Source organism: Cheilinus undulatus, linkage group 20, assembly GCF_018320785.1.
Source record: "Cheilinus undulatus linkage group 20, ASM1832078v1, whole genome shotgun sequence".
NCBI classification, from domain to species: Eukaryota; Metazoa; Chordata; class Actinopteri; order Labriformes; family Labridae; genus Cheilinus; species Cheilinus undulatus.
Window position 1 is genome coordinate 19289126 of NC_054884.1, and position 16730 is coordinate 19305855.

Here is a 16730-nt window from a genome sequence, read left to right on the forward strand (position 1 = left end):
GGCCAAGGGAATGACTTCGCTGTTAGTTGGGCTATATTAAAGTATTGTACTACATTATAGCAAATTAAGAGGAGTTAAACAAAGCTCGTTACCTTTACAAAGCAAACCGTATTTATAAACAAAACCTTGAATATATTAAGGTCTGTGAGGTTGCAACTATAGTGTAGACACAAGGGTTATCTGAGGAAACGAATTTGTATTTTGAGGCAGGGCCTACCAATGCCAAGCAAATATATGTTTCATACATTTTAACAGTCTTTTTCTTTGTTCCATTTAGTGTCTTTTTTCATAACCGACGTATATAATTTCTGTTTGATGATTATCAACAGCAAAGGAAGAAGTATACCTCAATGTTTAAAAAAATAATTTATCAATTGCATTCAGCATATCTCTTTTGATGTGCATTTTCTTTATATTGTAAGCTTGGCAGAGAAAAAAAAAAGTGATAATGACCTTAACAAGTTTGTTTATACAAACTTTACAAACGTGCATTAAAGTTTCAGTAATTTGTTAATTAGTAATGTTTGCAGTTTTCTTGGAGGTTTTGCGGAACTTTTGCATTGAATAATAATTATTATTCTTATTATTGTGATCATTCTTATTATTATCTTCATTTTTATTTTCAGTTTTATTATTATTATTTATTTGTAACAGTTTTTAGGAATTTTATTACATTTTTTTTTTTTTTTTTTGTACTTTATTTTGAAATGTCAGGGTATTTTTATGCAAATTTGGGAAATTTATTTGTAAATTTTGGGGAATTTAATTGGTATTTTTTGGGGGGTGGGGGTATTTTAAAATTTTCCAGAATTGCCATGGAACTTTCAGGGAACTTGTTTGGATGCTCTTATGAATTTTCCATCATTTTGATGGAATTTTCCAGATTGTATTTGTAATTTTTTTGGAAATTTGATGTGAAATTTTAAGGGAAATTTGCTTGAGATTTTTCAGGAATCTATATGGAATTATGGGAAAATTTATATTGGAATGTTAAGGTTTTATTATCAAGTTATACAGAGACATTTGGGGGATATATGAAGAAAATCTTTTAATGGGATACTAAGAATTTTTTAAAAGACATTGTTGGTCATTTCTTTGAAAGAAATTAGGGAATTTTAGTGGCTTTTGAAAAGGAACCTTTCCAAGAAATTCAGATCTTTTGGTGGAACTTTGTTCATGCTTGGCCTGAACACGTCCTTGTGGTCCATCATCAAAATGACTCCACCACCCCAAATGACTGACAAAGAGCCTACATATGCTCTAAAACCTGTACAGTGGTGTAGTTTCTGTAGGAGCAGGACCTTCAGGAGATTTGCAAACACCATTTTTGGTGAAACAAAAAAAAAAAAGTCAAATTCTTGTTCAAGGACAAGGCTTAGAATTTAAATGTTTTAGGTCCTACTTATCACAAAGGAGTGAGTGAAGTGTAAAAGATGAACAGTCTGATGTCAGTCTAATGATGCTCACAGGAGGTTTTATAGTTGTCAGAAACATTACAATCATACTGTAAGCATTTTCCATCAAATGTGACCTTTTAGATTGTTACAGACATTACAGCATACTACTTTACTGCCTGCAATCACAAATAAACTGCATCTGACTTATCTTTTTCAGGCTCCACACGTATCACAACACTGTTTTAATTGACATTCTGACAGGCAAACATCACTGCGCCTGCATTTTCTCACTAAATAAAACACTTCTGCGCGCTCTGTTTGACAAGAGGGTGTGAACTGTATCTGTGGGAGTAATTCTTCATCCGTCTCTAATGTAATGTTGACTGGTTATCATTTGTATCAGTGTTCAGAGACTGATCAGAGTAAGGACGAGCTTTCAGCTCCCTCTGACAAATGATCAGTGCTGCTGATGGAGCGGTCAGCAGGCAAACTAAGGCCTTTATTCTGTCATCTCCCAGAGGGAATATTAGGAAAAGCATGCTCTGTTTTCCATAAAACTTCCATCATGTCCTGTCATATGTGGAGTCCCTAGAGTCTGCAAAACTGAAGAATCATCCTTTTGTCCAAACTTATACTAAAACCAACCTTTTTATTCTACATATTCGTTGCATTAAAACTTCATTTTTGTTTCCTGCCACTGTAAATTTTAGTCTCTCCTATGAAAAAAGTGTCCTTCCCAGCCTTCTAAGCCTTTTCTCTGTGGAAAAGTGTTGTAATAAATAGTTTCATGCTGTATTCTGTCATAGCACATCAGTCTAAAGAGGCTGACACTCCTTACAAGATAAAACAAGACATATGTTGTGTAAATTAAACCAAGGGTAAACTGATTTCTTGTTCCAGCATCCCTGATAAAAGCCGGCCGCACACTCAGCAGAGGTGATTATAACATTTAATCACTGATACCCCATCGCCCGGCTGTACAGGCTCCTCGCCCCAAGGTTTGATTTACCCGCCCTCTTCCTGGGGAAAAAATCTCATTCAGTAGACGGATTGCTGAGCGGGCCTCTCCGACCAGCAACCTATAAATCATTCTTTAATCAGAGGCCTCTGAGATTGGGCGCAGACACCCGCAGGAGCTCCAGCACTCTGTGACACCTCCACTCCTCCCCATGTGTCTCTGCAGTCCTGGGAGTTTTTATCCTCCTCTGCCTCCCCGGGCTTGTCTGCATTTGTATCAGTCATCAGGAAAAGTAAGAGAGATGAGGCGCCTCAGGATGGCACCCTGCTCACGCACACAAACCAACACTTCCTGTGCTTAAAGGAAGTCAGAGAGAAGCAGGGATTGGTTCAGGGTTTGAGGTAAGATGAAGAAAGAAAAAAAGCCCAGTCCATACAGCATTCCAACTATTTTGAATACATTTATGTGAAAAATACAAATTTAGATTTGATTTTAGAAATGAAACAAGACTATCCAGACTATGTCATCAAAATATAAACTTATTTATATATTTGTCTCAGGATAATAACACAGGTTTTCCTTTGATAACAAATTAATTTCAGTTAATTTTCTCCATGTCTTGAGAAATTTACTTATTGTCATGGAGAAACCAGCATTGTTATCTCAAGAAAACATAACTAAAAAACATAAGTATGAATGCAACTGGGAAGTTACTCATTATTGTAGAAAAAATGTTTATTGGGTCCCCAAGGCAGGAGCAATATAATGCCAGGATGCCAGCCTTCCAGCCTGGAACATAATGTAAAATGTAAAACTACAGCCAGATATGTTAGCTTTAGCTGTATTTGCCACAGCTCATGTTGCTAAGCTTAACTGAGCTAAAGATAACAGAGAAACATAGCTAATGTAGCTAAAGCTATGCTCATAAAGCAGCTATATAATCTACATAGGTACATCCTCTAAGTAGCATTTGCCAAAGCTCATGTTGCTTAAGCAAACTTAGTTATAGAAAACAGAGCTATGTCACTAACTTGGCTAAAGCTAAGCTCACAGAGCAGCTATGTAATATACGTAGCTACATTCTCTGTGTAGCTATATTAGGTTTAGCGATGTTTGTTAAAGTTCATGTTGCTAAAGCTAACCTAGCAATAGATAACAGAGCTACATAGCTAATATAGCTTAAGCTAAACTCACAAAGCATCTACATAATTTTGTAGCTACGTTTTCTACATAGCTTAGTTATCTTCAGCTACATTTGCTAAAGCTCATGTTGCTTAAGCTAACTTAACTAAAGATAACAGATAAGTAGCTAATGTAGCAAAAGATGAGCTCACAAAGGGGCTACATAATCTACAAAGCCACGCACTCTGCTTAGATATGTTAGCTTTAGCTATATATGCTATAGCTAAAGCTAACTGAGCTATAGATAAGAGAGTTACATAGCTAATGTAGGTTAAGCTAAACTCACAAAGCGGCTACATAATCTATGTAGCTACATTAGCTATGTAGCTATGTTTGCTTTTGCTATATTTGCTAAAGCTCACGTTGCTAAAGCTAACTTGGCTACATTGACGTATGTAGTACAGTCAATTACGTAGCTAGCATAGCTTTGTTAGCCTTAGCTAAAGCTAACAAAACTAAAGCCAGCCACTGTTTATGTAACTACTTTAAAATCGGTCCATACGTGATTTAATCCTGGATTAGACCTCTGACCTTTTCTCTGTTTATTCATGAAATTTTGCTTAGTCTGCATTTTTTCATGAATGTAACTGCCAGACTTTGTTTATGAATAAAGTTCATTCTTTAAAAAACTGATGACGCAACAGCAAATTACGGCACTTCCGTTTTTAAAGAGATGGCATCTCAGTTGTTCTGTGAGTGGCTGTCAGAGAAGTACGGTCTGCAGCCAGACTGGCTTAACCCCTCACACTACATGCTCACCTACACATCTGTAGAGGAGGAAAAAAATGATGCGTAAACATTTGCCTTCCTTTGGAAAAGCATAAGAAGTTAGACCCAGAAGTAACTTCCTGAGATATGTAGCCTACATATATTTTAATCACCAATCATAGTTGTTATTGTTTAATTGATTTGAGATTTCCCTCATGGGAGTACAGCAGGAGAAAAATAAAAGCATCCATGTCCTCGTAGAAAAAGGTAACAAGCTAGACCCTGAAGTAACCCCTCTAAAAATGAAGCTATGTATGTTTTTTAAAAAATCATTGATTATAGGTGTTAATATTACCATACTGTCCTGAGCCATTTCTTTGTGATCACTCTTATTATGTTTTTATGTGATCCTTCATACAGACAGACAGACAGCTGCAGATGAAAAATAGAGGAGAGAGAAGAGGAAAGAGAGATGCCACCAGGCGGTGATGAGAGTGTAGCAGATTAAAGAGAGAACAGTGCAGAGATTAGAAATTTTAGTATAGAGGTAATACTACATATATAATATTTATATATAAAAAATATTACATTTTCCCTTTTCAAAACTTAACTTGTGGTCCTCCAGTTGCCCAGTGCTGAGTCATTATTAAGAATCAGAACTGAGATACTTTGGGATTCGGTCCAACATGCAATGCTTAATTTTGTTGTTATTATCAAAACAACAATTTAGTGGATTTCTTTTATACTGGTTCTTCAGAGTGAGAAAAGTCCTTAGATATTTCATTAGTTGCTTTCAATAGCTGATATTTGATGTTTTTCTAGCCTTGTTTGGTTAAATAAATTGGTTATCTCATGGGGTTTTTGAGAAATTGTTGACATTGCCCTGCTTCCTACACATTTAGCAATAAAATACAAGTCTTTAACCACGTGGTTGTTGCAGTTTTGGTCACTTGGAGGCTCCCAGGTTAAGGCTTTATGAGGCCCTTTCACCATAAAGAAGCAATCATAACAAATTTTAAGAAATAACAATTTAAATGATGTAGATTGAATTATGAACCTTAACAGACTTAATTTATCCTGTTGTTCAAATGAACTATTGGTGGCTTTCTCTCTATTTTGATTAAAATGTTGAAAATAATTGCACCCATCCGCCCATGTCAATTTCTTCCAACTGTCTACACCTCTTTTCTCTGTTAAAATGTTCACATTGAGATGCAGCCTAGACTAAAGTCCCCATAAGACCTGCATGTTCTATGGTCAAAAAGATACATTTTTAAAGCAGTGAAACGAGGGAGCTCAATACTTTTTATAAAATGCAAAGATGCTCTGACGTCACAATGTTGAAATATTTCTCGTCCTTCAGCTTGGAGCTGTCAAAGCGCGCGCTTCCTCTGCTCTTCTTTCGCGCGCAGTGACCATGGAGGCGTCCAGGAGTTTTATCGGAGGATTTCGCTCTCAAACGGAAACTGTAAGGACGGGACGCAGGGTCTGGGATGTGCTTTTGTGCTCGTTTTTGGGTTCTTTTTCAGTCTTTGGAGACTGGGGACGGGTTTAAGCGACTAAAACAATCAGAAAAGGACGGAACGTGGAATCAATTTTAAAATCATGCACTGTTTATTTCCATGGAGAGATGGCATGCGTGCTCCTCTTCACTCGACTTCTCCCCTTCTCGCACCGCCTCACAAGAACATCTGTGTGCTTGTTGTCGCTTTTTCTGTCATATTTGTGTTACTGTGCCCTGTTCCCAGCCGACACTATCATGCACACGTCAGGTGATCCAACGCCCAGCTGCCAGCGCGTCCTGAACCATGGAGCCAAAAGACGCATCCAGAAGTCTCTGTCCTGCGTTCTGCAGCCGAGCGGCGCGGATGCATCCCGGCTGAAAAGCGACCAAAGACCCTTCATAAACCTGCACAACGACACGCCCAGCCCTCCAATGAGTAACCTGAAGTTTGGGAATAAAAAGTTACCCAATGCGATCATAGTTGGAGTGAAAAAAGGAGGCACGAGAGCTGTTTTAGAGTTTATAAGGATTCATCCGGACGTGCGCGCAGCTGGCACCGAGACGCACTTCTTCGATAGGAACTATGACAGGGGCCTGGAGTGGTACAGGTGAGAACAGCACCTGAAGGTGCTTGCAAGTCTATCTTAGCCGTCAGTACTGTTACGCATATAAATGACGCCGGTTTGTTGAGGTTTTATGACCAGTAATCACAGAATTTATATGCTGATTTGACTCATTTCAATTTTTAATAATTATTTTTCTTACAGTATGAGCTGTCAAAAGTGAATCACACCAGCTTTGCAGTTGTGTAAGAAGATGACTAACAAGCAGATTAGATTAATAAAAGTGCAGCCGTAATGCTTGGCTAGGACCCCCAAAGACTGCTGGGAAGTTCTAATCCTTAAATCTGTCTGATTACGCATGTTTTCTCTGGTAAAAGTGGAGAAAAGATGGACTAAACCATGTCAAATACAGACCACAATAGATATTTTTGCTGAAAGCTTTGAAAGATGAAGATATTTTGCCAAAACAAAGTTTGAATACAAATATCTACAGTCCAAAGCTGTTTTAAAACACTGTTTGACTTTTTTTTTTTTGGCTACTTGTGTGTAAAAATATCAATTCTTGGGCTAGTGTTCACAATGACGCCAGTTCTAGGGATGTAAGACAGACTCAATTCACTACATTGACACCGATATAAGACGGGCTATACTGTAAACAAAACTGAAACATACTGTAACTGAGCTCAAACACACTTATGAACTGTCCATGGTGCTTAAAGTTATTAAGCCATTAAATACTGTATATTTTAGCCTTTGCTTGTCTATTGATTACAACCAATATTAGTACCACTGTCAATAATCACAGGATGCTTTTATAGAGCTCAACAGTGTGGCTCTGTAGGTAAAAATCTCACATTTTCTCCATTGCTGATTTGATTATCAACCAGACATATCCAAATCAGACTTACCATGAGCTACCCGAGTGTGAAATGATGGTATATGCTCCTGTAGAAGAAAAAAGTTTTAAAGATATCAACCTGTTTTAAAGGAAAACATAGTTCATTCACCATCTCAGCCAAAAAACTAGAGCCCAGCAAAAGACTCTTAATCTCACTCCTGCCTGCTGAACAGGTGTATTAATACCACCTGCAACCTGCTTGGATTCTCACAATTCATATTAAGTATTTACAATAGCACACAGTGTGTTTATTTAAAAGCAATATTGATATGTTCACTTAAGCCCCACCTTGTATAAGTTCCTGAAAGAAGGAAACCATAAGAAAACAATCACATCCTTGGAACAGTGCCACACATGGATAAGAAAATCAGCTGGGAGTCTCAGACTGATTTAACTTCTGGTTATGGCTTAGTGCTGGCAATGTTAAAGTAAAATTTACCAACCTTATTTACATATAATTGATTTTAAAATCATACAGAGGTAAAGCTGTTTCCTGATCTCTGGAAAGTTCCTGCTTCATAAAAACTGCAACGTACTTCCATCAGCTCTCAGACACTAAGCTAATCTTTACTTATGCCGTCAGATGGTTATTGCAATAGGCCAATTTGAATTGCAAGGGGTGTCTTTCCCCAGATAACTGCATGTAAGCTCGGCGTCTCTGCGCACCAGTACATATGTGTGGCGATAGGCTGACAACAATAAGGGAAGCATTAAAGCTCTGCTTTTATTTATACAGTTTTAGTACACACTTCTTTGTGGTACTTTAACAAAGCATCAAACTGCCAGCCTGCTGCGATGCTGGCTGCATGGAGACAGACACATCTTCAACCACGTTCCGTAGCACCAGCAACTACAGCTGACAAAACAGCTATTAAACCCTGATTTCTCAGTGAATGATTCACTGAACAGCAATGTTGGACACACCTCCTGTTTTATCTTGTTTAATATGAGCACAGAGAAGTGATTTAAAGAGAGCTTACCTCGACCGAGGATCATAGAGCAGGTGTATTACCTCATCTAAACACATTTCCTTCTGGGCGTATTTCAACAAAGTTGTTTTGGGGCTCTATTACTTATTCTTACAAGCTCATAGCTAATGGAATGCACTGAACTCGGGTGTGACGTCAATTCCAGCTCCGACATACAAGGTAAATGGAACATCGCAGAAGTCTGTGAATGATAACTCAGTGCAACATTTATGGTTTGTATTGAAATGTTGTACATATTCATGATTTTTTTCATGGCACCAGTTTCGAACCAGTACACCCAAGAAGTGTAATGAGAGGTTCAAGGACAATTGGAGCAACGGTGTGGCGTGCAAATCAAGACAGACACACAGACACACCCCGAATTATTGTAGTAAGGTGTTTACCATGCCCATGAACATTGATTGTTGGATTGTTATTACAATGTAAGCATTTAAAAAGTAAACACAACAATAAAGATGAATGTAGATGGAAGGTCAGTGAAGGTTTGGAAGTATAAAAACTGTCACTAAATTGAATTTAGTGGAGGTCGACTGAATTTCAACTGATGCTAGCTCATTGAACCTCTACGTGGGGTGCACATTTAAACACATGGATCCAGAAATCAGATTAACCATTTATTGAAGATGAAGATGAAAGGATGGATGAATGGATGGATGGATGATTTTCTGTACAAAACAGATATATCAAATCAAAACATTGCCACGCACATATCAAGATTAAATTAAAGCTAACAGGGATCAACTTACATTAATATATGCATCCAATATGTTACACAAGGAGTGAGGAATTGCTTCAGCTTCCTGCTAAACAAACATAAATTAGTGCACTGTGTCAAAATAGATTATTCTCTTTAAACTTAGGTAGGAAATGTACTCACTCATATGTGTCCTTTAAAGTAGACAAACAATTCTAAGTCTCTAGTTCTTCTTTGTGGTTTCAGTGGTCAAACAAACTTCTACCTTTGGTGAAAGTGACAAACATAATTAAAAAGATGCACTTATTTGGTAAACAAAGGAAAAAGTGGAATAATTCAACAAACAAACTCACTTAAGTGCTGTGGCAGCATGGACAGAGCAGGCTCAAGGACAAAGGGAGGCTGATAACCACACCCATCTCTTAAATAACCTCTTGAAGCTCCTCCTCCCTGCTCTGCCATGATTGTCTCAGTAGGACTGAGAATTTGAGATTTTTAACAGGAAGTTTAGAAAACTATCATTAACAAAGAAAAGAGAGTATCTGAAAAGAAATTCTGAAATGTTATTTGTTTATTGTTTCAAAAACATTTGAACAGCAAAATTTACTAACGGAAAAAGTGGGTAGGCACGTTGAGCCCTGTAGCGACAGATGTAATTGTAAATCAAGTGGCGTTATAATCATAAAAACTAAAATTATAGTGCTAGGCTTAAATGGACATAAATTATACACCAGCGCTTCCTTTAGCACATTGTGCCTCATTCAAACAACTCACAAGGTTAAGGACTTCACATGTCAAAAAGAGAAATTATAGTGCGTTATTTAACAACACTGAACAAGGTCAAAGCCAGTGCAGTTCAATTCAGACCTCCAACCTCCAACACTTGGAACTACACAGCTAATATATTACAGCGTCCCTGCAGATCCTTTAAGAGTCTTAAATAGTCTCAAAATGCACATTTGAAATTTAAGGGGATAAAAAGTCTTTAAACTTCTTATTTTTACCAGTGAGAGGTCTTAAATTTAGCAGGCACTGTGAGTAAGACCTGTTCTTATCCAATCTTTGTTTACTAGCCTACCTTATATGATTATAATCATTTTCCCCCACAATTTTCTCCATAATTCAACACAGTGTTGGATGCTCTAAAATTCCTGGAAGAGGACCTCAGACCCCTCTTTGATTTTGTCTGACTCACTGTGAATAAATACACTTCGTACTGTTTTGAGACACTGAACCAGTGCTCTAACATCTGGGCTAACAAGTTGATCATTTAAAAATCCAGGGAGTGCATAGCTAGAAACCCTCATATGAATGTATACATTAATGACAATACGTATTGAATACAATAGAATTAGTTCAAATGCAATTAATTTATAGTGGCAGGAATCTGAATGAGTGTGCAACAGTCTATGCTATAAAGGAGGAGGCTGGGATGGAGGGGGTTAAGTTTTGCCAGCAGCAGCATGGTCTGCAAGATCAGCATCAGCATTAACTCTTTAAGCACCAAAGTCACAAAACTGCGACAAGCAACATTGCTGAATTAAACAGGCTGTAGCTGCAAATACGGTGCCTAATGTTGTTACCACTTTACACCAGGCGATGGCGGACATGAGTAACTTTAATCCCAGCAGCATTTTTGGATGTGTTTCTATTAAAAGTTTTGGAGTTTATGGAGTTTCAAAGATGCACCCCTGCTTGAGGAGATGAGTCGGAGCGCAACAGAGAGAAAGACAGTGAATTGTAGCGAGAATACTCGTAATGCTGGGAGGAACTGAGGAATATTTACCCTTTGACATGACGTTCAGTCGGCCTGTGAGACCATGGGTGAGACTGACAGTGCGTATGTTGGCACCACCAGGGCACGCGTGCACCATGACAGTCCCCAAGCAGCGAAGCTGATGCTTTGCCTTACTGTGGCTGGGTTGGGAGTAATCGGCGAATGCCATGGTGGGGGGACATGGGGACGAGATTGGGAATCAAAAATATCATGGGGGAAGAGACATGGTAGAAGCATAGGGTAGAACCTGTGGGAGAAAAAGCACTGCCAATGGCTGTGGAGGCAGCCTGGTGATGTCAGAATATGCAAATTAGACAAGTGAATTTACTCCCATCACGAACTTTGGGTCATTCTTAAGATTTTTCTCATTTACAGTACGCCTTTATCTCAAACCACTTTCAAGCTAAAGCCTTTTGAAATCTTGATATCAAAATTGAATATTTTCTTGAAAAAACTCTGGCTCCCAAAGAGTTAATGCAAGCAGGGATTAGTGAAAGGTATGTCATACACTGCTATGTTGAGAGAAAGAGCTGTGTTCGGCTGTGGAAGCAGACAGCACACTTTTGTGGTTTAAAAAACAGTATTACAATATACACTTTTTGTTGAAAGCATTTAAATTGACCATATTTAAATGATTTCTGAAATTGCATTGCAAGATTTTGGCACATCCCTACATTTCTACCTCCTGAAACCACTCTCTCAGCTAAGTCAGCTTATTACGGTCATAAAAAGCATTCCTCTCTCCCTATGGTGCCTCTCTGACTACACTGTTTTGAGGTAAACACATTATAAGTGTTTTTCTGCAGCCTTTTGACTCATTTCACTTTCCTAATGCATTAAAAAACTTTGGTGGCAGAAGCCATGTTTGCCAGAAAAATAAGGTCCTCTTTGTCAAGAAATTCATCTGTTTTCTCATAAAATCCAATCTCTGGAGAAAAACAAGGTAAACTGCAGATCCTGAGACTTTTTACCAGGACTGTGAGCTGTTTTTGTGTTTGTACGTGGAAATAATATGTTAACATCAATGGAAAGAAAGCATTCACTGGTTGTTAAGTGGTACAAAAAGCATCCTTTCTGCAGCTCAGAGTGTTCTATTTCCATGAAAGATCCACATGATTTTTTAAACTCCCTCATTACAGATTTAAACCAGAAATATTTTCCCCTTTTAGTCTTGAAATATTGGGCCAATATGCACACAGACAACCAATCACATACATATCAACCTCTGACTACATCTCATGTTAATGATGGGCTGTCACGCAGCCTGCAGGAGGTTTGTGTATCAGTGGTATTATGAAATCATTAAAGACTCCAAGTATCTCCACTAATTGGCACTCGTCAGGACGGAAAGGCAGCTGAAGCCCTTTTATCTTGGAGATGTGTCTGAGAAATGTGAGCGGGATGTGAACCCTCGCCTATTACCAGGCTTTGACTGTCACCTGTCAGATCTGCAGAGAAAAGGTCATGTGCCAACTGAGTTCTGAGGATCACTCTCAAAACAGAGTGTAATTCATAAAGTCTCCAGTAAACATGCATCAATGAAGGCCAAACTGAGTGGTTAGAGTCTCTAGATCAATACACATCAGACAGAGATGTTTGTTTATATAAAGATAAGACAAGTTAACTAGCTGAGTATGGATGTGTCAGATGGTGATGTGATTGGGAAAATAGCTTTGATCTAACCCTCCATTGGCATGAATAAGCACATGTTTATAGGGTGTTTTAAGATTGTGTGCCCTATAGTCTGTATAAAACATCAAAGTAGTCTAAGTGATCTCACTTTTTGGTAACTAAAGGGGAATTTGGTGCCAGAGGATGGTGGCTATCATGTTGGAACCTAACAACTGGCGGTGAGAGGTGGAGCCACCTGGCCCCATCCCCACCTGCCAGTCAAATCAGCCACACCCCTATACAGTAGTTATGTGTAACTCATATTCAACATACAGTCAATACAAATTATTTATTTTGCCTCATTCATTCTACCCTCTACCTTTACTAGCCTTTCAGGACCAGCTGCAGAGAAGCATCCCCACAGTATGATGCTACCAACACCGTGCTTCACAGTCGGTATGGTGTGTTTGTGGTGATGTGCAGTGTTAGGTGTCAGCCAAACATAGCGTCTTGACCGAAGAACTTTCTTCTGCTTGGAGTCGAGTCAACTTTTCTCTTTCCCAGTCTCCCATAAAGCTTTGTCTGGTGAATAACCAACAGCTGTTATATGCAGAGTCTCTCCCATCTCAGCTGCTGAAGCTTGTAACCCCTTTAGAGTCATAGGTGTCTTGGTGGACTCTCTCACTAGTTTCCTTCTTGCATAGTCACTCAATTTGTGAGGACGGCCTGGTCTAGGCAGATTTACAGGTGTGCATATTCCTTGCAATTCTTGATGATGGATTTACCTGAACTCTGGGGGATATTCAGTGCCTTGAAATGTTTTTATATCCATCCCCTGACTTATACTTTTCAATAACCTTTTCTCAGAGTTGCTTGGAGTGTTCTTTTGTCTTCATTGTGTAATGGTAGCCAGGAATACTGCTTAACCAGTGACTGGACCTTTCAGACACAGGTGTCTTTACACTACAATCACTTGAGGCACATTCACTGCACTCAGGTGATCTCCATTTCAGTAATTGTGTGACTACTAGCACCAATTGGCTCAACCTCTGTTGAATTAGGTCGGTCACTTTAAAGGTGAATATTTATGCAGTCACTTATTCTACATAACATACTTTTTATTCAATTGACCACAATTTGTAGAAGTCTGTTTTCACTTTGACTTCCAAGGTTTTTTGTATTTTTTCTTTTGTCAGAAAAGCCAAATTATATAACCTTGCAAAGCAGATGGATACGCCCGTTTCCTTGTTTCCTCGAATCCATCTTGTTAAGCTCCCATCTGAACCGTTTCAGCCCAGTTAGAAAGTGATAGGACCAATCAGTGACGAGGGGCAGTACTTTCAGGCGCAACAGAGTAGTGACGTAAACAAGCAGCAGCAAGAGCTGGTGCAGTTATGGAGGAAGAGATTAGCGTGGATGCTGCTAAAGCACCAGTTTTATCAGAACTTGACAACATTTCTTCGTTAAAAGAAGAACAAAGAACAGCAGTGAGTTGTTTTCTTTTCAAAAACGACAAAAGTCTTACATGTCTATAGTCGCCATGTTTAGTGTTATTCCTCAGTAGCTGCGCACATGCAGCATGCTAGCGGCTACGTCACGTGTTTTGTTGCTCTTATTTGCCCGTAGAGATGTGACAGACAGAACATTAATCACGTCACACTCCGAGTTTTTTTTTCAAAGCCTCTGCCTTTTCTGAAACGTTTCCGATTGAAGCTTTCCCAGATGGATGTGTGAAACAAATCCATCTAGCATGTCAGGTTACAAATTATATTAACCATGATTGATTTATAAAATCAATACAAGGGTTAAACTTCCAAGGGGGTGAATACTTTTTCTAGGTGCTGTACATGCTTGTCCTAAAAGATGCTACCAGTCCAGTGGTTGGTTTTAGGCAGTAGCAAGGATCCTTTAAAGCCTGGCACAAACTAAAAGATTTCTGAAATCACAACTAATTTTAAACCCCACACATGATATAAATAATGGCAAATTTAACAGCTGCATTCATGTAGTGTGTGATGTGCAATACAATGACCAACACAGTACACCACACTAACAGATTCATTAACCAACAACCAGTCTTTACTTTCAAAACTCAAATTGCACAGTCAAATGCAACTTTAGAGTAAACAAGCTACATGTAGCCAGCTGTTAGCTTCCTGGTACACCTATTAAGGTAGTTATTATAGTCCCTCTCCTCTACTTGTCAGTTGGATTGTGGTATTTTTTACAGGACATATAAAAACTCATGGTATCTTCTTTATCCAACAGGTTGGTCCTCCATTTCAGATGTCCATCTAACTGAATGCTTCATGTTTGCAATTATGGTCAAGGCTGTGTTTGATGTGCTTCCTCTTTCAGTCAGCTTGCCTCATGATTGGTTGTCGTTGGCACCAATTCATAGCTGAATTCAAAATGCTTTACACAGAGGACAGGTCCACACCCATACCGTCTGTACCAGTGTTTATCATTAATATTATAATTAAGCTTGTACCCTATTATAACAAAGACCAGTGTTAAGCACCATGAGCAGAGTACTAGCAGAATTAAGCCCCATCACAGTGGTGACATAAACCTTTAGGACAGGACTGTCGAGCAGACCAGACCCATGTTGAGTCTGACTGTAAATATTGAACATGTCTGAAATTTACAATCTCAAATTGGAGGAGCCCTGACCATCTTCCAAGCAGATCTGGAAAAATAAAATCACTCAGTCTTTACGATTGTCAGGTAATCAGGCCTTTGTGGACTTAGGTAGAAGAGAAGAATGTGGCCCAAATTTGTCATGATTATGTTGTTTTGTTAACTTCAACTGCAGCCCTGTCTAGTAGCAAAAAGCTGGGTCACAGCTAAATCACATTTAAGCAGCATTGTGGAACTAAATTTTTAGAAGTTTCAATAATTGTGTGATCTGACTACTAATTCTAGAGCCAATTACTGAGGGTGACAAAGTTTAATTGTTTAGTTAGCTGGTCACGCACATCCCTAGTTGAAACAATGCCCTTGGTAAAGTTTCCAGCACAATCTCAAACTTTTGCTCTGTGTACACAAACCTGTTCCAATCATTTCTTTGAAGACTTGAATGGCCTAGTTTGAAGACCCAGAAGTAACCTCACAGAGTGGCTCTGCTATATGTGTTCTGTTTGGATTTATCATGATTTATTACTCTTGAACCAGGCTGGCTGAAGCACAGGAGAGCTGTCTGCGAGTCTGGTCTCCTGTGACAATGGACTACTATGACTGTGCGTCAGTGCTCTTATTATCATTTACATGAAGAAACTGGGTTCATGGCCAAACTGGAGCTTCTCTGTTGGTTTTGTGGCTTTGAAGCTCACTTGAGTAATCCTGCCCTAAATAGACATCTAATACACACTTTTCCCTTTTGACAGAGTGAAGGCAAGGACGCTGTGTCCTCTCTGTCTGAGTGTTAGCCTTTGTGGTATTTACGTAATTCAAAACAGTGAGAAAATGTTATAAAAACTCTTAATGTGAATGTAAATGAGAAACCTTTATCTTTCTGGAACTTAACTTTATGTTTTTGTCTTTTATTCAGAAGTTTAATGCCAAGGACACTGGAAAGCCAAATCACAATGGAGAAGACACCAAGTTACTTTGTGACAAAAGAGACGCCCCATCGGATCTCCACCATGTCTCGAGATACAAAACTCATTGTGGTGGTGCGGGACCCCGTCACTCGAGCAATCTCAGACTACACTCAAACTTTATCCAAAACTCCAGACTTGCCCAGCTTCCAGGATCTGGCCTTCAGAAACCAGAGTCTTGGCATTGTGGACACGTCTTGGAACGCCATCAGGATCGGCTTGTACGTTCTGCATCTTGAGAACTGGCTCCGCTACTTCCCTTTGGCTCAGATCCACTTTGTCAGCGGAGAGCGTCTTATCACAGACCCAGCGGGGGAGTTGGCTCGGGTGCAAGACTTCCTCGGGTTAAAGCGAATTGTCACAGACAAACACTTCTACTTCAACCGCACCAAGGGCTTCCCTTGCCTTAAGAAGCCGGAGAGCAGCGGCTCACCACGCTGCCTGGGCAAGTCAAAGGGCAGAACTCATGTACAGATAGACAGAGACGCTATAGAGCAGCTGAGAGACTTTTACAGACCTTACAATGACAAGTTTTATGAAATGGTGGGTCATGATTTCAAGTGGGAATAGAGGTTTGGACATGTTTCTGAGCTGTAACAGAAATATTCCTTCTTCAAAAATTCCTTAACCTTCAGTATCAAACAGATGAGAACAAGGGCAAACTCGCTGCAATGAGCCAAAAAAAGGAGAAATGGGCTGAGGATTCAAAAATGATGCACATTTCAAACACAACAAAAGTACAAACAAAAGCAATTCAAAGTTTCAAATAAAAAAAAAAAAGCTGAAAAGCAGAAACAAATGCATTAAAAGAACATTGCTGCACACTGAATACAAAAACACAGAAGAAATG

General features: G+C 39.0%; 1 protein-coding gene across 1 annotated transcript; it reads left to right on the forward strand.

The window, feature by feature from the left end:
• Positions 1-5875: 5875 nt before the first annotated feature.
• On the forward strand, positions 5876-16450 carry LOC121528735 (heparan sulfate glucosamine 3-O-sulfotransferase 2-like). Its single transcript, XM_041816302.1, has 2 exons — positions 5876-6357; positions 15832-16450. The coding sequence occupies exons 1-2, from the start codon at positions 5876-5878 to the stop codon at positions 16448-16450; spliced, it is 1101 nt and encodes a 366-aa protein (XP_041672236.1).
• The last annotated feature ends 280 nt before the right edge of the window (positions 16451-16730 follow it).